General features: G+C 35.4%; 3 protein-coding genes across 6 annotated transcripts; all 3 read right to left on the bottom strand.

Annotated features, from left to right (window-relative positions):
- Positions 1-626: 626 nt before the first annotated feature.
- LOC121982538 lies at positions 627-7172 on the bottom strand. The gene is made up of 6 exons (XM_042535685.1): positions 6588-7172; positions 3951-4110; positions 3581-3757; positions 3414-3497; positions 1728-1809; positions 627-1305 (listed from the first exon to the last, which is right to left on the bottom strand). Exons 1-6 carry the CDS (start codon positions 6974-6976, stop codon positions 869-871), a joined length of 1329 nt encoding a protein of 442 aa, XP_042391619.1. The 5' UTR covers positions 6977-7172; the 3' UTR covers positions 627-868.
- A 1106-nt stretch (positions 7173-8278) lies between these two features.
- LOC121982536 lies at positions 8279-11412 on the bottom strand. Of its 4 annotated transcripts, none has more exons than XM_042535682.1 (4): positions 11012-11410; positions 10870-10917; positions 10109-10546; positions 8279-9228 (listed from the first exon to the last, which is right to left on the bottom strand). In XM_042535682.1, exons 3-4 carry the CDS (start codon positions 10505-10507, stop codon positions 8506-8508), a joined length of 1122 nt encoding a protein of 373 aa, XP_042391616.1. In that variant the 5' UTR covers positions 10508-10546; positions 10870-10917; positions 11012-11410; the 3' UTR covers positions 8279-8505. The 4 variants fall into 4 exon arrangements, with proteins under 4 accessions (XP_042391616.1, XP_042391617.1, XP_042391615.1 ...); XM_042535683.1 differs by having other exon boundaries at positions 10870-10914; positions 11012-11400; XM_042535681.1 differs by having other exon boundaries at positions 10870-11412.
- Positions 11413-19439: 8027 nt separating this feature from the next.
- LOC121982535 (RNA polymerase II-associated protein 3-like) lies at positions 19440-23684 on the bottom strand. Its single transcript, XM_042535680.1, has 8 exons — positions 23439-23684; positions 22718-22811; positions 22569-22619; positions 22047-22220; positions 21239-21418; positions 21027-21146; positions 20775-20908; positions 19440-19738 (listed from the first exon to the last, which is right to left on the bottom strand). The coding sequence occupies exons 1-8, from the start codon at positions 23603-23605 to the stop codon at positions 19660-19662; spliced, it is 999 nt and encodes a 332-aa protein (XP_042391614.1). The 5' UTR covers positions 23606-23684; the 3' UTR covers positions 19440-19659.
- Positions 23685-25855: the final 2171 nt, after the last annotated feature.

Raw genomic sequence — 25855 nt, 5'->3', positions numbered from 1 at the left:
TGTCAAACTTTAAAAGTATTTTTTTATTAAAAAAATACTAATGACTTATAAATATCTTTTAAAAAACAAAATTATCACTAAATAATAAAATTACCGATCAAACTTTCGTTATTTTTTTAATATTATACTTGTCAAAATCAATTTTACTAGTCAAAAAATTAAAAACATCAATCAAAATTTATTTTAAGCAATAAATAATTATAATTATTGACCAAAATATAGTTGAAGGGTATTTTTTTTAATATTTTAAACATAAAAAAATCCCTTTCACATGTCAAACTTTAAAAGTATTTTTTATGAAAAAAATACTAATGACTAATAAATATGATCAATAAATATTTTTAATTTATCAATAAATAAATCAAATTTTAATCAATAAAATATTTAAAAACTCCTTTAAAAATTATAAATTAATATTATTAATCAAGTCCAACTTTAATCACTAAATAATAATAATTACCAATCACATTTTTTAATATTTTACTTGTCAAAATAAATTTTAGTAGTAAAAAAAATTAAAAATATCAATCAAAATTTATTTTAACTAATAAATAATTTACGATTATCGACCAAAACACAGTTGGTCGGTATTTTTGAATATTTTAAATATAAAAATCCCACTGACATGTCAAACTTTAAAAGTATTTTTTATGAAAAAAATACTAATGAGTAATAAGTAGGACCAATAAAAAGTCTTATTGATCTTGATACCATATCCATATACGATGGAATTATGATACCGGCAAGAATCATACAGGATGATGCCTAATATACCAAAAAAACTGAGATGAGCAGCTCATCCTTTAATTACATGTCCTCATCCAAAATAGGAATTCAAGTTCTCCATCATGAAAGAATCTGATCAGGCTCATTTTTTTGCGAGTCGCCCTGCAGCTCCTCCGACTAAGAGGGCTTTCCCGATATGACCAGCATGAAGACCGCAAACCACAGCAACTCCACCAATCACCACCCATTTCCAGTCGATTCCTCGATGCTCCTTGTTACTGACAATGCTATCGGCTGTTTTAGAAGTAGAAGTCGAGGACTCCGGGTCGAGTTGAGTGATGGTTCCATTGTCGAAGAACTTAGTGGTGATCTGTGCCATGAGTGCGCATCTAGATAGCGAAGCTTCTGTTTTTCTCATCAGTTGATATGCTCTCAGACCAGCATGCAGTTTCTTAACAGCTCCCCACATCCCATGTCGAACACCAACTTTGGCTACATCCTTTGGTATGCCCATATCTTCGTAGTGGATGAGAGTCACTTCACATGCAGATAGCTGGCCATCTTGCTTGCGTGATTCCACTGTGTCCATAGAAAAAAAAGAAGGATTGAAAACCTTTCAAATGACACAATTTCCTATTATTAAGTACGAGGTGATTGAAACGAGAAAAAAAAAGAAGTTAAACAGCTATTTTTCAGACATTAACAGGGTTAGACTTTCGAATTTCATTTGAAAGCCAACAGAAGAGTGGAAATGGCTCCGGAAAAGAGAGTGCCCAAGTTAAATATCAAACTTCTTAAGGCTTAATCTTATGGTTTTTTGTTTATTGAAAGATGAGTAGGAGTCATCTGGAAGGAGTCAGGACTGGTGTTTCCTCTGAACTAAGTATCACAAGATGAAAACTGGATCGGCTATCTTTCTAATATTTAGTTGTGTTGTGGAAACTTTGGTAATAGTTCTGCAACTTCAGACAAATATAAGAAAAGTGGGAATAGGAAGTTACCGGCTCTGATGCGCCAACTCGAGAAGTACAGATCGACACGCCTGGGTTTCTCCTCCTTGGGTAACGCGGGGTATGGTATTCCCTGAGTATTGAATATCACAAAACAATCAAAATGTTTAAACTGTGAAAAAGTGAGCCTTGCTGCAAGTTGCTTAAATCATTATTTAGGTTTTGCCCATGAGGGTGCACACTCAACCTTTTAGTCAATATTAAGGACTTTTAAATAGTCAGTGATCTTGCTATTCAAGCAAATTTAACCTCTAAGATCAGAAAAGTAAATTTACCATCCATTAAGAAATTAAGTTTAGCACAGGTTTCAGGACAAGCTATATGCAAAATTATTGTTAAGAAAAGAGGAAACATTATAACTTAATTTTCCGTAAAGATCACATCTACACTTTATATGATGAGAGTGTCGTAGGTTACTTATAAATCATAAAATAAAACAATAATGATATTCAAGAACAATTAGGTGTAGCTCCGATAGATGATCAAATGAGAGGAAGGAGTTGAGATGATAAGAACATGCTGAAAGCCAACTAAGAGTAATAAAATTAAAAGTGTTGAGCTAAAGTGAAAGCTGTAGGGGTATAACAAAAGTTATATAGCCTCGCATAGAGCTCAATGTGATGGAGTGACAAAAAATTCAAATAGAAAAGAAAAGAAATCGCAAGATCCAAATGAATTATCTTTCCAGCAACTAAATTGGGCAGCTATGTTCCAATATGTAAGTTGGCATCAGAAAGAGGAAGATCAAACAAATAACATATTACTTGACAAACTAAGACAATCGCCTCAGATTTTTAATAAAACCCAAAGTGATTTTATAAACTTTCTTTTAAGGTGACAGGAAAGCAAATAATAATGAAGACAAGCGCTGCAACATTTAACTTGAAAAAGATCTGATTCCACTGTCCAAGAGATTCCTTGTCTATATTACCAATCAAAATGGTATTGCTACAGATATAAATATCTCATCATGCAAAGGCAGCAATGATAGGCACCATTCCCAAAATGAGAAAAACAGGACCAGATTAGAAAACCAATAAAATGAAGGATTCTGTTTTCTATCAGAATCATCTATGTAAGTCCTGTGTAGGGTTGAAAAGAATTGAGAGTTCATTAGACCTTAATAGCCAACATCAAGAATATCTAAATCCATGAGCATGGATCTTAGTCATATTTAGCTAATCAAATTTGAACCTCATAACCCCTTAACCCTTAGGGAGACTAAAGAAAGCAGTAGTTAATATAATAATAAATGTTTTAGTTGGATTGAGTATTACTTAACCCCTAACCCTTAGGGAGACTAAACAAAGCAGTAGTTAATATAATAATAAATATTTTAGTTGGACTGAGTATTACTAATGTCTATAAAGCTCAATGGAGGGGTAAAATATGTACATGATTCCAAATAATTGCGCAGACACGGTTTGAGGATAGCATATTTCTATCATCAATAAATTAGCTCTGATTCAAAACAAAAGATGGGTTATCAAGCAATGTGGAGCTTTCACGCATGGTTGATTCTACACAAAATTATTTCTATTAAAGGATTGTTAGGTATGAGAAACTAGATTTTACAATACTAGCCCAAATAGGTAACATATCATCTGTTTTTTGAGAACTATAGACGAAATAGTATAAAGTCACCATCATAGGAAATGTAACGTAGATCATGTGTACCTTTGTCACACAGTAATAAGTTCCTCTAGACTCCCATATACGCCGAGCAATTATATATTCCCTATCATTGCAAAAAAATGGGAACTGCAGACAGCAACCACACGTCATCATTACTAAGATGTAATAGCCAAACAAAATCAACATTGATTTTTAACATTTTAAAAAACCTTTTTAATCCAGTGTATAATCATGGTTCCACTCTGATGGAATTCCTCCAATATTTTCAAGTATGCAAGCATTGAATCCCATTTTAACCGGAAATCATCATCCCAGAAAAAGTCTCTGACCAACTCAGGAGTTGCATCCTCAAAAATTGTTCTACTGCGAAAAATTATAGGGCCCTCCTGTTCCAGACAAACAAAATTGTAAACTATTACCATACTTGAAATTTTCTTTCAGAGTCCATCAGAAAACTGCATTGCCTTTTCAGACAAGTCAAAGGAATACTTCAAAGTTCAAACAATCAAAAAACATCAAAAGCAATGAATCCTTCACAAAGGTGACATGTATAAGAGATTTTAGGAAATTAAGAATTACCTTTATCTCTTGACGCCATGATTGGTAAAACATATTGGGTGTGGTGCGTTCCATCTGATTTTGCCAAGTTGCATCTCCAACATTACTATCTAGAATGTGTAATAGATGCTCCAAATCCTTTTCAGATACAATATCATGCTCATCCATTTCAATGCTAGAACTGGAGAAATTTAACAAGACAGTTTATTTTTTGCCTTCAGCTATATTGGTATTAGATCTGAAAGTTTATGAAACATTCAATCTCATATCATTTAACGATAGTAAACAAGGATATATTTTCTTGCAACGAACCAGAATGACCAATCCCCAACTATTTGCATAAACTTTTAGGTTAGATGTTTGAATTTTGGATGAAACATCTTAGTTGAACCAAGACAGAAAATAATAAGAACGGATGTTTCAAGAAGTTTCAGTCATACAAAGCATACAATCTAACAAATCTATTACAGAACTAACCAAACATGAGTTTAACAGAAAAAACACTTCACTATGCAAGACAAAAACACTTCACTATGCAAGACACACGTGGATAAAAAAATCTACTTACGATTAAAATTGACATAAAATGGACAAGTACTATGGTACAGTTAATTAGAAGATTCTCCAATTGACGTGCTGAATTCTTAACAACATCAATGCTCTAATGTATAAGTACATGAGATACCCAACCCAACAAATGAATACGAAACGACTTAAGTCTGAATGCCACAACTTAACAACTTATATATGAAAGTTTTTTCAACAGGCAACCACAAGTTTGGCAAAAAGAAACATATGATTTGCAAATAAGCATCCAGTAAAATAGCAAAAGGCAGTTGTCATGCGGACTATGTTTGAAATCCAGTGTGAATCTTCAGCATTCGATGATTCTCACATGAATTATTTTCCAAAATCAAATAACAACCAGACTATGTTGATGATTTCTAATAATGTTTTCTGAGTTCTTCTTGACAGTGCACATTCCTTCATGATAACAATTGATAAGGTCTTGGCCAAGCATTTAGGATAAGCAGCATTGCTCCTTTTAATCCATTGAGTTATTATAAGAGAAACTAATCCAGTTTTTTTATAATACTTTACAATAAAGTTTCTAATTAGTTACCCTCCATCATTCCTTGTAACTCTTACCCTTTTTAATTATGACCGTTTTCTGCCGATATAGTTTTAGCTTGAACAGCACATATGTGTAGACCAATCTTGTTCCTAAACATTGCATAGTTTGAACAGCACATCTGTGTAAACCAATCTTGTTCTTAAACTTTGCACCTAGCCTAAAGATAAGTGAAAACACTTCTTAACCTGTGTGTTAGAGAAGCTGTGATCACTATGACACAGAAGTAACAGGCTTTCTTACATGAGTCTTATTTTTATTATTTCCCACTAAACGATTCTGAATAAACTACAAAGATTATTTAGTTATTGACCAACATACTCAGTATGTCAGCAGAAAGCTTGTATACAATTGATGGTCGCAACATAATAAGCATTCACTGAGAATAATTTTTGAAATGCCTTTAGATGTGTAAAGTAGCATAAGATAGAGATGATTGCAAAAATAAGGAACTTGATAAGCCATCTTAAGTAATTCTCCGTGTACATTTACATTCAATTTGGAATAAGATAATCATACCAGCAAGTGGATATGGAACAAAAAGAAAATAAATAATGTGGAGATGATCAACATAAGGATGAGTTTTGACCTCCAGAAAAAATTACATTTTCAGTCCTGTAACTTATATCTTTTTCAATTTTAGTCCTGTTATGAGTTAATTTACGTTCTTAGTCCTGTAACTTGTAATATTTTCTAATTTTAGTCCTTTTTCCTCCAAAATTGAAATTTTTCAACGGAAAATGTCTAGTTTGTGGTTGGAATATAAAAAGCACATAAGTCATAAAAAATCAAAATCCCCAAATTCAATTTACAACTCATCATTTTCCGTTGAAAAATTCAATTTTGGAGGAAAAATGACTGAAATTGGAAAATATTACAAGTTACAGGACTAAGAACGTAAATTAACTCATAACAAGACTAAAATTGAAAAAGATGCAAGTTACAGGACTAAAAACGTAACTTTCTCTTTGACTCCATAATGCTTTGTATCTTGGGTAATCATAATTCAACTACAAAAAGAGTCACCCTAATTACATTGGTGAGATTGCATATCTCCTTCTTAGACCTTATTTTTATTGAAGGGAGCCTCATATCTTCATGATCATGTTGATTCATCAGCACCCAACTACTAAAGCCGGTTCTTTTGATAATGTAAACATGTTTGCCTATGACCAAGAATCATATCCCAGAAAGTGTATAGACCCAGAAGCACCATAAGTTATAGAAAAAGAAAGTCATATATGAATGTTCCTGAGGACCGCTGAAGGTACAGCGCAGTCCAGTTTAGACCCCATATTCAAGGGACAACAAACAGGCTATGCCACCATCAATTTCTAACTTCATTATCAAATTAAGCAAAATCAGTATTTGAAAAAAAAAATACCATAAAAAAAAGGGCAACGCAAAGATTTGTTCATTCAATATCAGAGCAACAAGTGAAAGGGAAACATTGAAACGAATCGTCTATATTAAATTCTACCAGGCAATCAAGGGAAAAGGAGAAGCTAAATTCGCTTCATAGATACCTCAAACTGCCTCTATCTCTTTCGACCTCCGTTGCGCTTATCGAAACTAGCGTCCTCGAGCCCGTTTCCTCCGACGCCGGCAGCCCCTCGTTTTTCCCCTTGAAACTCGACCACAATTTCCTGCTAACGGAGAAAGCCGAGAGTGCGGTGACTGCAAGCCAAAGCCGTCGAGCGCCGAATCCCGGAGGGGCCGTCCAGATGAACCGAAACCTACTCCGGAGGCCAAGGTAGAGCAGCCCCGTCCACCGCGGCCGCCACGACCATCCGATCACTAGCCCGATCATGACCGCGACCCAGATCGGCACGGCGCAAAGAAGGACGTCGATCAGAGTTTCCACCAACGCCGGCTTCCTCATCCACGTCGTCAAATCCGCGTACCAATCCCCCATTTCTCGATCAAACAACCAACAAGATCACGGAAGAAGAAGAAGAAGAAGAAAGAAGAAAAACGAATAAACAAAAGAAGGAGAAAAAGCGCCCTCAAAATATGATCGCTCTACATCGAATCCAAATAACGTCGAAGAACAAGAGCGAACAGAAGAACCCAAAAAAAGCGACGAAAAGGAAGCTCCTTTCTTGTTGTAGCCGTGGCGTTGCATCAATCGTCATTAAATCGAGCAAACGTTCTCGTACTTGAAAAATATTTGCTCAATTCGTACCGGTATTTTCATTGGGTCTTAGCGGATAAGCTTGGGCAATGACTCGGGTAATTATCTTTTATTTATGTTATCTGCCACCGGCAAGATGGTGGGAGCTAATATGCGAAAGTTAAGGATATTTATGAAAAAAATACTTTACTTACCAATTTTTTTATTGCCTAAGATAAAAGTTACTTAGTGGCACATGGAAATAATAATCATATGGATTCTCGAATATTCTTTAATCTCCCTCCATTTTCTATTTTTTAATAATTCATATATCCAAATTTTGCCCAACTAATTCTGCGCGTCGCGTGACATATTAGTTTTGCTTTGCTTTTTTTTAAAATTTTTTTTTTAATTTTTAATTAAAAAATAATTAAAATATTTTTTAAAGATTTTATTTTTAGATTCATATTTCTCAATTGGATTATAATTTGTAAGTTATATTTTTTTAAGATTTTATCTCCGGAGTTTAGATTTTTCAATTAGATTACAGTATTTAGTAAAAAAAAATTAAAAATAAAATAAATTTAAGTATTTATAGAGTATTATAATATATTTAAGGGATATATAAATGAATTAAGATTTATATATAGAAATATTAATTTTTAAAAATTCAAAATCTAAAAAAGACTAATAGACATCATTTGTTATTTATTATTATTATTTTTTTATATTTTAAATTAAAAAAATTGATTAAAATATTTTTTAAAAATTTTATTTTAGGGAGGATAATTTTCAAGTTTTTTTTTTATTTTATACTGTAGGATTCAGATTTTTCAATTGGATTATAATATTTAATAAAAAAATTTTAAAAAATAAATTTAAATATTTATGAAGTATTATAATATGTTTGGGGATATATTTATGTATTAAGAATTTATATTAAAAAATATTAAGTTTTTTTAATTCAAAATCTATAAAAAATAATAAAAAAGTTTTGATATATATATATATATATATATCAAGAAATTCTATTTTGGGACATGAAGCCTTTCTAGGAAGAAAATTATTAGCAGTTAAAGTTCATTTAGGAGCAAATTCTTTATGGATAGGAAGAACATTATTGATTGAAAACGATCCAAAAGTTTACTTATACAACAGAACATGAACAAAACTATCCAGAAATTTCAGAGCATTGCTGAATCAAACTGAACTACAACTCTTTCCGAGCAAGAAATGCCACACAAGATGGATGGACTTCATGAGATTTTCTAAAAGTTGGAATATCTCTAACATTAGATATCGACAAGGCAACTAGTTGGCATTCGAGCAACTTACACAGACAATAGCTGCTTCAGTTGGACTGAATGTTCTTCATTCGATATATTGAGCGAGAGCCGAAGATTTGTTAGCAGTGACTCCTGCTCCCAACTCAAAGGCCCGGATGCATACAGAGCTTGCAGAGTTGATCTATACGCATTCAGCTCTAATTTATGGATGTTGGAAGCTAACTTGTCTTCGGAAATGCTTTGATGCTTTCTCCTATCTTCATGAGGACTTGAATACTCGATATGCATAGATTTCCTGGAAGCATTCCTAGAATGTCTTCTCATTTGCCAAAGATAACTTTCCGGTGTGCCATTACCGCTACAGCTAGCGACCGAACATTCATCAGTCTCATCTGGTAACATCTTATCGTCTCGTATCTGAGTTTTGATCTTTCTTCTGGCCTTGCTGAATTCAGGCTCCCAAGTTCTTCTGTTAAGCAGATCACAGTCATCAGCTTCCAAGCTATCCTTCCTTTTCCTACTGGTACCCCTAGGCTCATGATCAGAACTCGAGATGCAGATGATTTTGAGGTCTCCTTTTAAAGCTGTCTGAGTGGAAATGCCCCAAAACATTTTTCTGCCGGACTGCTGTTCCTTGAAATCTTCTGGGTGTTTTTTGTCAAGTCTCTGTGTCATTAAAGCTGCTTCATGTGTTCCATCCTCCAATTTGACTGACTGTTTGGCGCTCGAAGACATAAAACCACAACCATAATGCCTCTCACTTTCAACCTGGAAGGGAATTTCTAACAAAGCTTATGATCATTACTAGAACAAGTTAGAACTAATGGAAGAAACGGACCTCAAGGATCTCCTAGTCATGAACATATGGAATTAAACCACGATATAAACTTTTAAACCATGATAAAATGGATGCAAATGGTCATTTGGATGTACTTCTACTCGTGCAAAATTACGATAATTTCAAGTAACATATTGCAATTAAGCAATAAACACGTTAAGATGAGCTAAATTAGTCATGCTCGGCTGGAAGTTAAAAAGACTTAGAGAGAAGCAAAATCAAGCAAATTCTGAAGTGATAAATGAAGTAGATTGTGCTTGTAAATTGTAACATGGATGAGATGTCGATTGTCGATATGGAACACTTGAAAGTTGAAACACAACTAACTTGTCATTTTTGCTCTACGGGACAACCTTAATAATACTTCAATCAATTTGGTTTGATCGAACTCAATTGAAGCGATGCATATCGCACAGATTAGGAAGATTTGACCTCTTCCTATCAGTTACTGCTACTTCCATACTTTTGACATTGTTTATGCATCTCTCAAGACTAGACGCAAGTAAATAACATATAACTGCATATACAAGTCCATCAAATGTGAAGAACAAGCAATTATTCAAGCAATGCATGCCTTCGTTGCAGGTTTTAATCTTTTAGATAATATCTTAGAGCAATTGAAGTGCAACAGAATATCAAACAATTGAAGGTCTAGAATGTAATATCAAGTGAAAGTTGCAGCATGTGCAGCCATAAAATAAGAACACACAAACTACGCGATCAAGTGTTAATGATTTCTGCTTAAGATATATGCTTATAAGACGATATGAATAATAATACTTCACAAGGCCTGAAAGTATAAAAGTATACCTTATCGAACCAATTGTTGTTCTGCCAAGCCTGTGAAACCCTTGCTGCGTCATAGATGGAAAATCTTTTCAGTTGTATAGAGCCGAAGATTTTGGCAACGACGTATTTGTTCTTGACAATCTTAACGATCCTTGCTACCTTCCAAGAATGTGTATCAAGAACCTCAGCAACATCGCCGACATGCCAATCCTGGTTGTAAGGAACAATTGGTGGGCAGGGCCTGACATCTTTGACATCCACTGTTTCTACAATGGGCTTTCCTTGAGGAGATACAAACAGTTTGTATGTTACTGAATATTTATTAACAAGCACTGATAAAATTATTGAAGGAAACCAAGAGGCATAGGTTTCCTTGTTTCTTCTTAAGACCTCCACCTCATCACCTTGTTTGAACTTCATGGCTTTGTTGATGCCAATTTCAGTTCAACCCTGCTCGATCTGCACCATAACAACCGATCAACAAGAACTTCGAGGAAGAAACCATTTGATCCAGAATAGAACACCAAAGATTCTGATTAAGTCAAGTATATAAGGTCTTTTGCAATACTTGGGATCCCAAAATGAAAACTGTGAAGGAGTCTCGTTGATTGATTGACTTCTAAAGAATAAACAAAATATTCAACAAGATTCGAAACCAAGCAAGAGGAATCAGAAATAAAATCTAAAATCAAGTAGAAGGGAAGTCCCAACACTGAAGAAGATATCGACTAAACGTGAAATCAGAAATGGAAAGACAGACAAAAGGGGCATCAGTAACTCACATAATTCTCATCCCCAAAAACTCAATCCGTGCGATCATCAGGAGACTTCTAAACAATAACAACACAACTTCATCACATTGAAGAAACCGACATAAAAGGGGGGTAAAACCAGCAGCATTTTTCACACGAAATGAGGACAAACCAAGTTTGGATTTTGGATTGGGGAACAGGAGCGGCACAGACTTTGAAGTAGAAGACGCCAAGAAAGATGCAATCTTTTTGCAAACCCGAAAGGATTAGAGAAGAAATTCCCGGGGTCGGATCGCAGATCGATCTACAGCGATTAGGAACGCTTGATTCGAGGGTGACAGGACCGCTTATTCAGGAAAACGGCGTGCTAGATTGCTTCAAAGATAGCTGTTTCTGCATCCAACACGAACACGAAATAGAGAGAGAGATAAAAGAGATGATTTTATCGTATTTTCTCGTTTGTTTTGCCGAGAAAACGATGATTTTGATCCTTTCTGTGATTAAAAATGGCAAATTTGAAAGAGGTACTCGAGTTGAATCCTTTGTGGCTTTGCCCTCAAAAGGGGTTACTAGCTTAACCTTCAAATGCTATTTTATTCAATTAAAAATATATATATAAAGTCGACATAAAAAAGAAAAAAAAAAAAAGTAAAGTAATCCGGTGCATGAAGCTCTCGTGGTCCCAGGAAAAATCTATTATACGTAATCTTATCTTATTTTTCATGACCTTTTTGATCACATGACAACAATTTTATTGTTGCTCCCCTTCATATATATATATATATAGTAAAACAAAAAAAAAGTTAAATTTATAGATTTATTGATAATCTTTTGTATGAAAATTTTGTGAACAACATGGTTGATCTAAATTCAATAACGTTTTTATTCATTTTGAGAGCAAATGAGTGTGTTTCTCGCATTAAAATATTAAAAAGGGCATGATTTAGATTTGAGATTTCTCTTCTTTTTTTTTTAATAATCTAGTGTCCAAATTTATTTTCATATAGTTTAGAGTTTGAAACTCAAATTTTAAATGACTATAAATAATATAACATATTAAAAAAATTAATGATTATATAAAAAGATGGCTTGAATTACATTTTAATTTGTAGACGAACAAGATAAAATTTTGTTAAATGACATTAAATATCAAATTAATTTCAACTCAAACTAGGTTGTCTTCTAACACAACACAAGGTATCCAGTCCTTCAACCCATCCTGATGATAGCTGATCCGATCCATGAAAATTTTCCTTTCACCCAACACACCGTAAATAATAGAGAATTAAACCATGGATGCTTTGGAGACTTAGGGTCGGATCGGGCTGAAAGAAAATATATAAAAATTTCTAACTAGAACATGAATATAATTCAAAATCCTTAAACTTGAATTTGAATCTGAACCTAACTATTAAAATTCGACCTAAATAGCTTGATTTAAAATAATTTTTGTTTAATATTTTTTCTATAATTCTTCACTTGTATCTCAATACTATATCATTATCCTACTATCATTGATTTTGATATACACAAATATCTTAATTTTAAAAATAAAATTTGATTTAATCTTAAAAATCCACTAAAACTTAAATTCGGATTAATCTGAGTCAATTCGAATCTGATCAAAAAATCTACAACCCGAAAACCCTCTAATCTAAATTCAACCTGAATTCAAAAATCTTTAATTGAACTTGATTTTTTTTAAAGATGGACTCGAGTTAGGTCATCGAGTCAAATTAATTTTTGACACCTTTAATTATATGGTGTTATGATACAGCAGCATCGTAGTCCGGACCCTTTGTAAAATGAATCAATTATAGAAAAAAAATATTATACTTATCCCAAATATTTCTCACTGTCCGTCATAGATTATATAAAGAGAGTGATCTTATATAATCAGTCTCATAATTTTCTATGAAAAGATAAATTAGAAAATTATAATTAACTAACAAAAGAAAACTCTTTTTTTCCCTCAACTATGATAAAAATTTTCTCCCATATTAATGAGAAAATTAAGTTTTTAGTCTGGTAACTTATACTTTTTTCAATTTTAGTCTTGTTATGAATCAATTTATATTTTTAGTCCTTTAACTTGTAATATTTTCTAATTTCAGTCCTTTTTCTTCTAAAATTAAAATTTTTCAACGGAAAATGATGAGTTGTAAATTGAATTTGGGGATTTTGATTTTTTATGACCCATGTACTTTTTATATTCCTACTACAAATTAGATATTTTTCGTTGAAAAATTTTAATTTTGAAGGAAAAAAGACTGAAATTAAAAAATATTATAAATTACAGGACTAAGAACGTAAATTAACTCATAACAGGACTAAAATTAAAAAAAATATAGATTACAAGACTGAAAATATAATTTTCTCCATATTAATCAACTCACCCCCTACTCCGAAATAAAACTTTATAAAAAGAACGTAGTTACTCATGCATGAAGACGGAGCACGTGAGAGCATGAGGGCGCGTGCCACGTGTGATCCGAGACGTTGTCCGTGTTAAGTTCCTAAACTGAAGACGAACAATTTGCTTTCTAATAAGAAAGAAGAGGAACAATAACGAGTGGATCGCTTGCCATTCAAACAACACATATATGCACTTTCAATGATAAAATAACAGTTAAAGTATATCAAAATTTGAATTTCAATAGAAAAGAATATTTAAGAGAATATACATAAATTGTGCTTCGATTTTATTTTTACCCAATAGATAAAATAGAGGGTAAGACCATCTAGCTACTTTTAGAACCAAGTCTGAATATCTAAATTATCAAAAAAAAAAAAAAAAAAAAAAAAAGCAAGAAATATTCACTTTTCCTCAATCTTACCTTCCTATTAGCTTATAATATTGATCTTATGCACAATAATATGATAGACTTGTTTGAGCTTATAACTAAACAAAATGATCCACTTTCAAACAAAAAATTGAAAAGCCTCTTCATTGCATCACGAAAAGAGAAAAGAGATCAATAAAAGAACAGAAAATGGATCATAAATACCATTCTTCAATATCCATATATGATATATATTCCTAGAAATGCATCTGAATATCAATATCCATGAAGTAATTAAAACCATAGAAATTAGCTTTATGATCTATATATTCATCCAGTGGCTCTGTACGTAAATCACAATCACAAACCTGCAAACATCAGATGATTTCTAGCTAGGGTTGAGCACCACAAGCAAGATGATTAGGGATCAGCTTAATTCCTTCCAAGATCTGAAAACCACTCGAGAAACTATTATGTTAACTCACCATTATATTATTTAATATAATGAAACTAAATCAACATAGAAAAAATAAATGAAATTGTTTGTTTTGCAAGAGAGAAATTAAAACTCAGCCTTCTTCCATTTGCAAGCCTCCATCACATCAATCATTAGGCTAAAGGAAGAAGAAAAAGAAAAAGAAAAAGAAAAAAACTTGGTGCTCCACCAGTAGATGAAGCTTCAACATGATCTGCATGTCCTTATCCAACCAAGAGCTGGAGAGGATATATGGAGTACTCAGATCATGCTGGCAGCTTGAGCTTCTCATGGTGCACCTCTAAAGGTTCTCTTGCATTTTCTAGGGTTGGAACTTGGAAGGAGGAGATATATAGGGGAAAGGGAGCATTTCTTTTTTGATAATGTTAATCCTCAAACAGTTTGGTAGTGCATACATAATTTAAGGAGTTCTGCAGAGAATGGTGGTCCTGCATTGAAGACACTCGAGTAGCAGCCATTAATTGCTCTTTGTGTGAGGCCATTCATGCATCTCCACGTCCCTAGCTAGCAAGCATTCTTATTCCATCTAAAGTGTCTTCAAATCATACTAATTCACATCAAATTACACATAAATGTCTTCATGAAGTCCTCTCTGATTAAGTTTTAAAACTTCTTCAGTGATATTGATTAATGCTCTTCTTCTTCTTGTTCCTCTTTCTTTTCGCCTTTTTGGGTCTGAAAAGCTAGGCTACACCTACAATGCATGCAGTGGCAGTTACATGTAAATGGTTTCTGGTGCAACTTCTTCCTCATGGCAGCATGCATGCATGCCATCGATCGTCCCTTCCTAGTTCTAAGAACACCTAGCTAGCTAGCTAATTAAGATGAAGTAGTGTTTGTTCAGAATCTGCTCTTGGATCAGGAGACTCTCCTCTGCCAAAGATCACAGTTGCCATAATATATAGTAATTTGAAAAAGAAGAATTAAAGAGGGTTTTTGGATGAAAGGAACTGTCAGTGAGAGATGGCTTCTGTCGGTATCGACTTGCAGATTTACCAGATTGAGGCTTTCATTTGCATCCTTGTTTTGTATCTATCTATTATGCATGGTACGGAGTGCTGTGAGTATTCACAAAGATAATGTAAGGTTGAATATTAAGACGATGTGGTAGTCAAAATTAAGATAACGTAATAGCTAAAGTCAAGGTGTAAGTATCCAAATAGATCACTTTCAACGGGACTCAACTCTCTATTTCGTATGGGCATGACTCTCAGCATAAACTCGATCGACCTAAGAATTGATCGGATCTCCGGAGTTTAGCTCTCCATTTCTCATGGACATGGTTCTCAACATAAACATGAGCGGTCTCAAATCCAATCAGATCTCAATGAGGCACAACTCTCCACTTCTTATGGGTAGGGCTCCGAACATAAACTCGATCAGCCCAAGAACTGATATGATCTCTGGTGCTCAGCTCCCCACTTTTTATAGGCAAGGTTCCCAGCATAAACCCGATCGACCCAAGAGCCGGTCGGATTTTTGAGGCTTAACTCCCAACTTCTCATGGGTATGGTTTCCTGCGTAAACTCAATTAGGCCCCAGAGTCGGTCAGACCTCCGGAGCTCATATTCTTACTTTTTATGGGCACAACTCTCATCATAAACTTTGTTAGCTCCAAGTCGATCGGGCTCCATCTAGAAGACAACATTGTCAGAGAATCACAATCACCTGTTAGAGAATAATGATTACTCACTAGAGAATATTCCACTACTCTAATATATACGCAACAGAACCTTCCTCTACCTAGAGGAAGACTGTTGTACATCCTCCACTACCCAACATATTCTGACATCAGATATTCTATGATGTCTCACCATTGCGGAGGTTATGAGAAACGACATAAAAAGGAGGATCCTCTCCGTTGATCAAGTACGTGCACGCACACACATCCACACTATTGTTTATCTTCTTCATTTTTTGGCAGGGGCTACGGTGACTTGAGCATCTAAATGCCTGCACCAGGAACCCCTTAGTTACTGGTTCTCGCTCTAACGTTCTTGTTTGCTCTCTTTGTGGTGTGGACTCGTCCGCGGCTTCCAACTCCAGGTCCTTCCTCTGTCAACATCCCTGACTTCTCACTAGCCGTTCATCTACTCAGCTTCCCTAAAGGATCAAATTTGGCACCATCTGTGGGAAACACACTCACCTATTTCGAAACGTAAGGATGGACGCAGCCAGTAAAATCAACTTTGCTATGATACCGGAGGAGTACGAGCTATTTAGGAATGTCAAGACACAAGCACTACCCCAAGAACGAGTCACGGATTCTCACTCGCTCCGAGAACTTGTAGCCTCGGTAGAGGAGTTTCTTGTGTTAAAGAGAAGATCCAAGCAGAAACAGTCGTTTGAGTTTCCTTGAGCATTTTTTCGAGTGCTTGGGGCGGGCTACACTAAAATTGAGCGGTTGCAAGCCTCTTCGGCTGAAAATTCACCCCCGAAGAGAGGAAAGGCTCATGTCACTCGAGAATCGTCTGAACAATCCAGCCTACCTTTCTCTCAAAAGGTATTAGATGAAAAGTTGCTTAAGTATTTCTGACCTTATTGATTGGGAGTATGGAGGCAACACCGATCTTGAAGATCACCTCCGAAGATTCAAGAACGACGCTCTACTGCACTAGTATAATGATGCAATAAAAAGCCAAGTGTTTCTAACACTCTCTCAGGTTCGACACAGAGATAGTTCGACCGACTGCCAGTTGGATTTATTGCTTATTTTAAGGAATTCAGAAAAGCCTTTCTGCACCACTTTGCTAGTAGAAGGAGATATCAAAAGAGCAGCCTAAGTCTTTTCACACTCAAGCAAGTGGTCCTGGAATCCATGCGAGCATACATCAAGCATTTCAACCAAGTGACGCTAAATGTTCCATTCGTCGCTTCAAAAATATTAATAAATGTCTTTTCTCAAGGCCTTTCAGAAAGAGAATTCTTCCAAGCTCTTGTCAGAAAGACCACAAAAGACTTCGACAACCTGTTGGGGAAGATGGTCAAATACATTAATGTAGAGGAAGCCCAAGCAACCCGGAAGAAGAAGGTGACTGTCCCAGCTCTAATAGGCCAAGCTAATCAGAAACCACCACCACCTCTAGTACGACCTAGAGTCCCTCAACTAAATCCTCTATCAGTTTGGGAAGCAAGAGCGGTACAACACATCAAGGCCGTTTGAACCTTTTTTACCGAACCCCTCTAGTCGGTACCTCAATTTTGCACTTACCATCGGTCTAAGACCCACGATACAAGATTGTTATCAGCTTGCTCGTGAAACACGTCGAGCAGTCAAACTAGGCCTGCCACCGCCTTAAATTGTGCCTCAGCTTCTGAAGCAATTAGCTCCTAACCCCAGCACCCCAGCAGGTAAGGTCAGGTAAACAACTAAAGGGGAGAGATTCAATGAGGATAAGCTCCAGTTGGGATATAGGCACTAATCCAACTTAGATCCATTTTGAAAGTCTAAGTTGAGACCAAGATTAGATTTTGGTCTTGGTAAGACATGGTCTAATTTATAAATTAATTTTATTTTATTATGTGCTTGCTCTATTTTACAAGGTATTTTTGTTACTAGCTAACTCGTTTTTGCAGGAGTTAGTTTGTAAAAATTCACATCAGATAAATAATGCTAGAGGCGCCTCGAGTGCTAGGAGGCGCCTCGAGTGCTAGAAGGCGCCTCAGTTGAGTTGATGGAGGCACTCTGAGTAGGCTGGAGGCGCCCTTGCACATATATAGTTTGAAGATGAAGTTTTGCTTCAAGAAGATGCCTCGAAGCTTATTGGAGGTGCTTCGGAATGCAATGAAAGCGCCTTAGAGTTGATAGAGGTGCCTTAGAGTTGATAAAGGTCGAAGTCCACAGATCAGATAAGCGTTGTTGGAAGCACCTTGGGTTGTTAGAGGTGTCTTTAACATTGTATAAAAGACAAGTTCGGCTAAGAGGTTCTACATAACTTTTCTATGTGATTCTTCTACCTTCCAGCTACTCCAACTCTATGCTACTATTGTTTTACGATGTTGCTACACCTGACTATTACAGATTGACCAACAACAACACCCAAACTCGATCATTTCTCCGTCTCCGTGTTGGGTAACTGTTTAATTAAATTATTTATCACTTAAGATAATGTAGGGCTGTTATACTTTCTTTATTTGTATTATTTTTTCTATTGTTAATGGATTATCCGTCGAAAAGTTCCAAAATGCCTACCCCCCCCCCCCCCTCTTCTCACGTGCAAATGATCATACACTATCGTCTTGCAAAGTATTTCACTAATTGAAGGTTAAAACTTAAAAGATACATTCTTATAAATATGGTAGAAAAAATGATTCGCTCGCCCGCAATTCCTTCGCCAGCCTATCTCCAGGTCAATATGGAAAAGGTAAATCACGGATGACTACTAACTTTGGACAGTTAAATAGCGCATGAGGAAGGGTAGACACCCGACTACTAACCAGGATTTAACCCCCCAGACTTTATGGTGGTAACACCACTATGTGTTAGTCAACTGTTCATCCTGAAAGGACTACCTTCTTATATATATTAATCTATTATAATAAGTGTAGAAGAAATATTACAATCTAGTGGAGGATTGTGTAATATATGTGAGGGTTTGAATTGAACCAATATGTCTTGGATGATTTAATCTACAACTAACTTTGATAGTTAATTAAATGAAGAGGTATGTCTTTTCATTGTTGCATCTATTGGTTTTATACACATTGATTCATGAAAAACACTAATATTCAGATTTCATTGTTGCATCTATTGGTTTTCATTGTTGCATCTACTGGTATTTTTAATGGATATTTTTTTTTAAAAAAAATGAATTCTTGAATAAACTGCTTTCTATATATGATTCGGATATATATCAGCACTACTGACTGAATTGCTGTGGACCTGCCGTCCATATATAAATAAAACAAACAATGATACATGAAGCTGGAATCGGACAATAAATATACAAAGTAGTAGGAAAAATCTATAGTTACACATACTATCGATTTATGTGATCCTTCATCGTAATTGATAACATCATTCATTGGAATCGAACGGAACCATCATCAAGTCTGTTGAGAAATAAGATTTATGTCAAATTTAACATTTTATTAATATCACTAATTTTTATTATTTATTGTTAAAATGCTCTTTTTATTAACAAAAGAGTTACTTAGATGGATAAATAAATATTTAACCCCTAGGGAAAAAAAGGTAAAAAAACAAATAGGGGGATTTTGATATTAATGAAATTATTTTGGAAAAGATACAAAATCTGCAGCTCCTGTAACTATTTTGCATAAATGATATAAACGATCATAGTATTAAAAAAACATGCATGTTTAGTTGAAAATGTAATGAAATGTGACGAAATTGTACACACGCATGAGACATCGATAATACAACAAAAGGTCACAAATCTTTCGAGTAGTTCGTTGGCAAAATTGAGGTACCAAAAAGTTGCGCACTAATCTGCAATCAAGTTTGTCCCAATCCACACAATGAAAAGCAGAGAGATACCGTCATCACAACAGCATGAGACCTAAAAGGTAGATGCTTCTTTACAAAACGTCTTGATTGGACTCTTTGAAAATGCGAGGAAGCACTTCATGAGCACTGATATCCAAAACCTCTGGATTCCTAAAATGTCAACTAGATTTTTAGCTGTTGTATTTGCAATAAGAAAACATTTGCCGAACAAAAAGTGATGAAGACTATAACAAGCGTACAATTGTAGTAAGAACCAGTCTTGGAAAAATCAGCAATGTAAAAATGAACACCAATGACTGTTTATTAAGCAATATCAAATCACCATAGACCAGCATGAGTACAAGGCAAGGGAATTTAAGTTCAGGATATAATCATGCAAGGCTTTATCATTAAAACATCAAAAGCAATTCCTCAAAAAGATGTATGCAATTTTCCAAACACAGTAGTACTAATTTATTTTCCCTTGGCACACTGAAATGCCCATAGACTGCATACCACATATGTCAATCTTACGTTACAACACAATTACCTTGAGAAGACCCATTCTGGCCATATTGTAAACTAACAAAAAAAACACAGAAACTAACAGATATTATGAGGAAAACCTTGAGGATTGTGTGTGCCTTCAAGTTTCTCCAGTTTCAGACAAGGTTTTGGATTCTGCCCAAACAACTTATATTTTGAACTTTAACCAAATGATATATAATTGTAGTTTACGAATTTTCTTTTAAGTTAGCATGGAAAACTACTCAAAATCTTAAATAATACACCTTGTTTTGGTTTAACAAAGTGTTTTAACTCAAGACATCAAATTGGCCATTTAATACCTGATATGTGTTTCAGGGAGTAACGGGAGCTCAAATTTGATCTTAGTTTGTGATTCAAAGTTGTAGAGGGTTATCAAGTAGATGTGTACCAAAAGTAATCAGAAATTAAGCTAAAATTACTTGATGACTCAAAACACCTCACATTCACCATCTAAGACCTAAAATGTATTTATAGGAACATGAAGCGTATAAATCTAAGGAAGGTCAATAAGTTGTTTTGGTATAAAACAACTTGCGTTGATTTCAAGTCCTGAAAGGAGTTCATAGGAGCATGGAGAGCCCAAATCTAATCTCAGTTTTTGGTTTTAAAATCCAAGAAGACCAACATTTTAGTAAGCTTTCCACATATATTTAGTTACCTGCACAAAGTTTGGCTTCCCTCGGTAGAACTAGGAACAAACCATAATTTGCGCAGAAGAGGTGACTCAAACTGCACAAAGAAGCCATCATTTTGGCCAAGCTTCCATTTCCTAGAACCTTGCCCTTTCCAGACCTACAAAGAATATTTTGATGCTTAATAGGACTCAGCCTGATTATATAAATAAAATAATAATAATAATAGTAATTATAAAGGCCCTCAGCATGCTGCCTCAAATATGAGGAATTCATACTTGTGGATAGGACATAATACTCTTTGGTGCAATCACGCAAGCAGCCCTAGAGAAGGAATCCTCTGCATACTGCCTCAAAAATGAGAAACAACTGCTATGTGTGTCAGGAGATTCAAAGGCCTGACAAAGCAAAGTAAACATCAGTATTCAAACTAGTAATAAGTAATTGCTGGACCAAATAAAGAGCAAGTAAATACCAAAATATAAATTACCTTATCAATATTGACAACCGGAGCATACTTATCAGTCTGACTCTTCTGCTTATCAAGAAGGAAATTGACCCTAGGATCCACCCTACCAGTTTCATGCCATCCCTTAATTGCTGAATCCATTACTTCAACTAGGAAAGAGAAGATATCTTTCCATACACCCTCAATTGGGAACGCTGCAGACTAAAAACAATATGGATCTACATTTTAGATTCAACTAGCAGAAGAAAGAGCATCCAGAATGCATTAGAAAATTGTGAAAATCAATTTCTTCCCAAGATCTAATTTTTCAAATTTGCTTTTATGTTTTCTTTTTCCATGTTTTCACATATCTCCCCTTCTACTGAGCATAGTTCTTAGCTAATCTGATTCAGCAGATAAATCATATCTTTGTTAATTTGTCCCCATACCAGCACCAATTTAGCAAATATGTTCAATTTTTCTAATGTATGAAAAAAAAATAAAAATGACATATCAATTTCAACAAAAATATAGAATCAATATAAAACATAAAATATCTTCAAGTTACATTATTATATGTTTTTCCAGAACCATGCAACCATAAAGATTTGCATATGGGTGATACTTTGGTACATCTTGAATATTGCATTCCTCATTTCATAGTGATGCAAATACACATTTTGCATTTAATGCTAGAAGAGCAATTTGGAAAAAGCAGGAGGAAAAACAGACAGACACAAACAAAAGAAGTCGGTACAAGATAACCAATGAATCTTAAAACAAATATATTGATGCCATTTAATTTTAAAGAAAAACAAACAAAAAATAAAAATAAGTGTCATGAACTTACAAATTCAGGTTTCAGGGGTTCCAGAAACTTGGTCATGTTAACACTAGAATGGATATTTTGAACTTCCAATACCCGCTTATTTTCTCTAGCTAATTGTGTGAGTCTCTTTATTTTCTTTGATATTTCCATGTTCTGGGGATTGTGTTGCAGAGCCACCTGAAAGGCAGCTATTGCCTGCAAATTACAGAATGAAGATGATGCAAATATAAAAGAATAACAACTCATAACAACAACAGCAGAAAAAAGAGGATAAACAAAACAAAAAAGATCTCCTAAGATTTTGTATCTACTATCTAATAAGTTGAGAAAGACATGATTTAAGCAGAGCATTGAATTGATAAAGAAACTTATCAATATATGGATACTGTAATAAGGGATCTTAGTTGATACATCTACATTTGCAAGCAATAGGTCTAAGATTAGGGTGGTTTAAAAGACAGCTTCAAGCTACAGGAAGAGTGACTGTATATCCTTGATGTCCCATCATTAAGGAAAGAAAAACAAACAATTTAGTACACTTACATCATCAAATCGCTCCATTGCCTCTAAAGCACATCCTTTCCTGAAATAACCCTAAAAGAGCATCAAATGGCAGTTAACTTTACCTACAAAGAGAAAGTTATTTTACGTGTTATGAAAAGAAATGTGCTCAATAACATATGGATGACAACCTTCTCCCATTGGGGGTTAAGAGTGATGGTCATCTCAGCATCAGCAAGTGCTTTACTAAGCTTGACCAAATGGAGAAATGCTGCAGCACGATTACTACAAGACAACAATAGCAGATTGAAATAACTACAAAGAATCTACAGAGCAAACTCAAAGTAGACAGAGACTTTTTTACAAACAACGTGAAACAAAATTTTATAGAATTAATGACACAAGTTGCAAGTCTCAACAATTTGATTTCAGGAACACAATTCTTTTTTTAATTATTGAGGCATGTGTAAAAATATTAGGTTAAGTAAGGTCAATATTAAAGTTTTCTTTGATGCCATCTACTTTACAGCTGATCACCGAACAACCAGGGTTGACCCCATTGTCAATACTTATGATATTGTATTGCATAGACTTCAATGTTGGGGCACGACCCATGTAGCTGCCCTAGAATGACAATGGCGGTACGAGTGATAGTCCAGCACGGAGTTCAATGGATGACAAGGTGCATGCGGCTGAGCGAAAATAGTTAGTTACGATTTGCAAAGCTTTGCCAAGATACATAAAAGCAATTTTCAGACAGATGCACGATACTATCTTTTACAATATTTAGCTTCCATGCAGCAATCTATCTCCCAAACAAGAAACATAGAGAGATGCAGTCACACAAATCTACCTCCTTTCTCGCATAAGATAAAAGACAAGAACGGTTGAGAGTTAAGAACGACACCGAACCTGTAAAGGGTAGGATTGTCTGGTTCCAACTTGATGGCCTGCGTATAGAGGGCGGCCGCCTTTAAGTAGTTACCAGATTTGAAGAAATCGTTCCCCTGATCCTTCAAAGACACAACTTTCCCTCCCGAGCTCCCGCCGGAAGACGGATCGCCGCCGGCATCCGCCATCTCTTTTCGCAGAACTAGGGTTCAGTGGCCTCTATTGGGCTTTCGTATATAACTCGATTCGGAAAACAAAACCTAAACCTAGACCATAGTTTATGACTTTATGGGGCAACTTTTACAAATATTATTTGATTTTTTTTTAAAAAAAATATCCAAAATATTATTTAATCATCTGAAAATCCATAATTATCTTGAATTTTTGCTCTTCTTCAATAAATCATCAAAAATTATTTATTTTATAAAAAATCTGTTATTATCTTGATTAAATTATTTATTTTATAAAAAATCTATCATTATCTTGATTTTGTAATTTTAAAAAATAGGTTCAAATCCAACTTTGACATGCGTGTCTATATATACAATGGATCGGAAGAGTAGATCGTGTATACTTCAGAAATATGGTGTTCCTCTTCCTTTGCCTTCTTCCTCTTCTCTCCTCCGCCCAACGCTACCCTCCGTCGAATCCCTAGTTGGAGTTGGTCTACGTGGCACTCCAAGCCCGGAAACACACTAATTCTGTCCAAAATCTAAGGAGATAGCGACCTGATGACTAGGCTCGTGGCTTGATTGGATGAAGACTCCGCGTGGACTAGCTACCTAGGAAAGATACTCCTCGCGTTCCCTAAAAGCAAAGGGGAACGTCAGTGTCAAACCGGGAAGGGGTTCCCGACGTTGGCCCTTCGATGCTCAAGTCAGTTTCCACCGAAGAGTAAGGGAGAAACCGTAGCAAGAGCATGTCTAAGTAATATTGTGCGCCTACCTCTCTAGCGAAAGAAACCCCCTTTTATAAGGGTCCTGTAGCGTCTGAGCACGCATCTCCAAGTGTTGGCACATTTCCCCACTTGTCCTATGAAAAGACAACACCATAAAGTGTCCCTGACACTATTCCTTAAGCGAGCCAACCATCCTCTGGCACAACAGCTGGAAGCTTCTAAAGTACCTTCTGTCGACTGGAGCAACCCTGCTGTTAGTGATACTAACTCCCAAAAGGATATGCCAGGAAGCTCATAGGGGCCAAGCAGGTTCAACCCGGGCTAACCTGGTCCTAGTCCTCCACACAGCTAGTACCCAGTCCGCTCAGTCGTGTTGGAGCACGCAGCGGAATAAGAAAAACGAAAAGAGAGAGCAACGCTAACACAAGTATTTTTTTACTTGGTTCGGAGCCTTCGGCGACTCCTATTCCAAGGCCCGCACTCGTCGAGTGCTTTCGTTGGACAATCCACTAGCAATTCGGAATATTGATTACAAATTGAATTACAGAAATGCTAAAAAAAACAATACCGACAATGTAAATAAGGAAACGGAAAAGCACTCTATCGGTTGTGAAGTCGCAGGAGCACAGCATAGCACTAAGGCTAGCGTTGAAGGATCTTGTCGTTTGTTGTTGTGTTTGACTCCAGCCTTTACTCTCCTTATAGGAGGTTCGGGGGCGCCTGGATCCTTTCAGGCGCCCTGAATATAACGTAGCCAAGCCAACCAGGGTGCTCCACGTGGCGAAGCGACGTTGTAGGATAAATTTTGCATTCCAAGCGCCCAGACTCCATTTTCCAGCAACTTCATTTCCCTGCAAGAAAATGTTAGTCTGAAGCATAAATGCAAAAGATCCTGCAAAACAGAGTGTCAGCACAGTTTATGAAAAAAAAAAGAATAGTAATTAGATTCCGTCTCCTCGAGACCGGAATCTAGTCACGATCTCGACTTAGATATCCGAAATGGATCTAAGTCGGATTGACGCCTAATGTTCCCTTCCTAGGAACGCACCCTCACAGTCACTCCCCTCCAGTGACTTACCTCCACTTATCTGCCAGATGTCCGGTCAGTCCTTCGACCCGTCTGGACTTCGTGTCAGCTACCTGGTCAGACGTCGACCTAGCTGTGCTTCCCTGCAACACTGAGTTAGCACAGTATTAACAGAATTCAAGTATAACATGTTAGGATGTATACTAAAAGCCTAACTTTTTGTATGAACATTTATTTTGAAATAAAAATCACATTGGTCAAATGTCTGCATTTAGTAAAATGTAGTTGTCCATTTAATTTATATTGTAGATAACATGATGTGTGGTGTCACACAGAAGATCATGTTATCAGTTTCTTATAAATTATAAATAGTAGCTCACAACTAAGATGGATTGGGGCAAACCATTGGAATGGTTGTAGTGTAATTTGATACTAGTTTATCTTGACTATAAAATTACATTAGTACACTATATGTGTATTGAGCAGGATCATTTGAGGTTGTTCCTTTTATAC

The sequence above is a fragment of the Zingiber officinale genome, chromosome 5A (assembly GCF_018446385.1).
Source record: "Zingiber officinale cultivar Zhangliang chromosome 5A, Zo_v1.1, whole genome shotgun sequence".
NCBI lineage: Eukaryota > Viridiplantae > Streptophyta > Magnoliopsida > Zingiberales > Zingiberaceae > Zingiber > Zingiber officinale.
Note: the sequence above shows the minus strand (reverse complement) of the source record. Positions and strands in the feature narration are given on the sequence as shown.

Excerpts from the sequence above, each read along its gene's own strand:
- LOC121982538 (XM_042535685.1), bottom strand. The coding sequence starts at position 6,976 with ATGGGGGATTGGTACGCGGATTTGACGACGTGGATGAGGAAGCCGGCG. Across the intron at positions 3,498-3,580 it reads TTATACACTGGATTAAAAAG|TTCCCATTTTTTTGCAATGA; the intron begins GTTTTTTAAAAT and ends TGCTGTCTGCAG. Across the intron at positions 1,306-1,727 it reads GAGTTGGCGCATCAGAGCCG|TGGAATCACGCAAGCAAGAT; the intron begins GTAACTTCCTAT and ends CTATGGACACAG.
- LOC121982535 (XM_042535680.1), bottom strand. The coding sequence starts at position 23,605 with ATGGCGGATGCCGGCGGCGATCCGTCTTCCGGCGGGAGCTCGGGAGGG. Across the intron at positions 22,812-23,438 it reads GACAATCCTACCCTTTACAG|TAATCGTGCTGCAGCATTTC; the intron begins GTTCGGTGTCGT and ends GTTGTCTTGTAG. Across the intron at positions 21,419-22,046 it reads AACCCCTGAAACCTGAATTT|TCTGCAGCGTTCCCAATTGA; the intron begins GTAAGTTCATGA and ends TATTGTTTTTAG.
- LOC121982536 (XM_042535681.1), bottom strand. The coding sequence starts at position 10,507 with ATGAAGTTCAAACAAGGTGATGAGGTGGAGGTCTTAAGAAGAAACAAG. Across the intron at positions 9,229-10,108 it reads ACAACAATTGGTTCGATAAG|GTTGAAAGTGAGAGGCATTA; the intron begins GTATACTTTTAT and ends ATTCCCTTCCAG.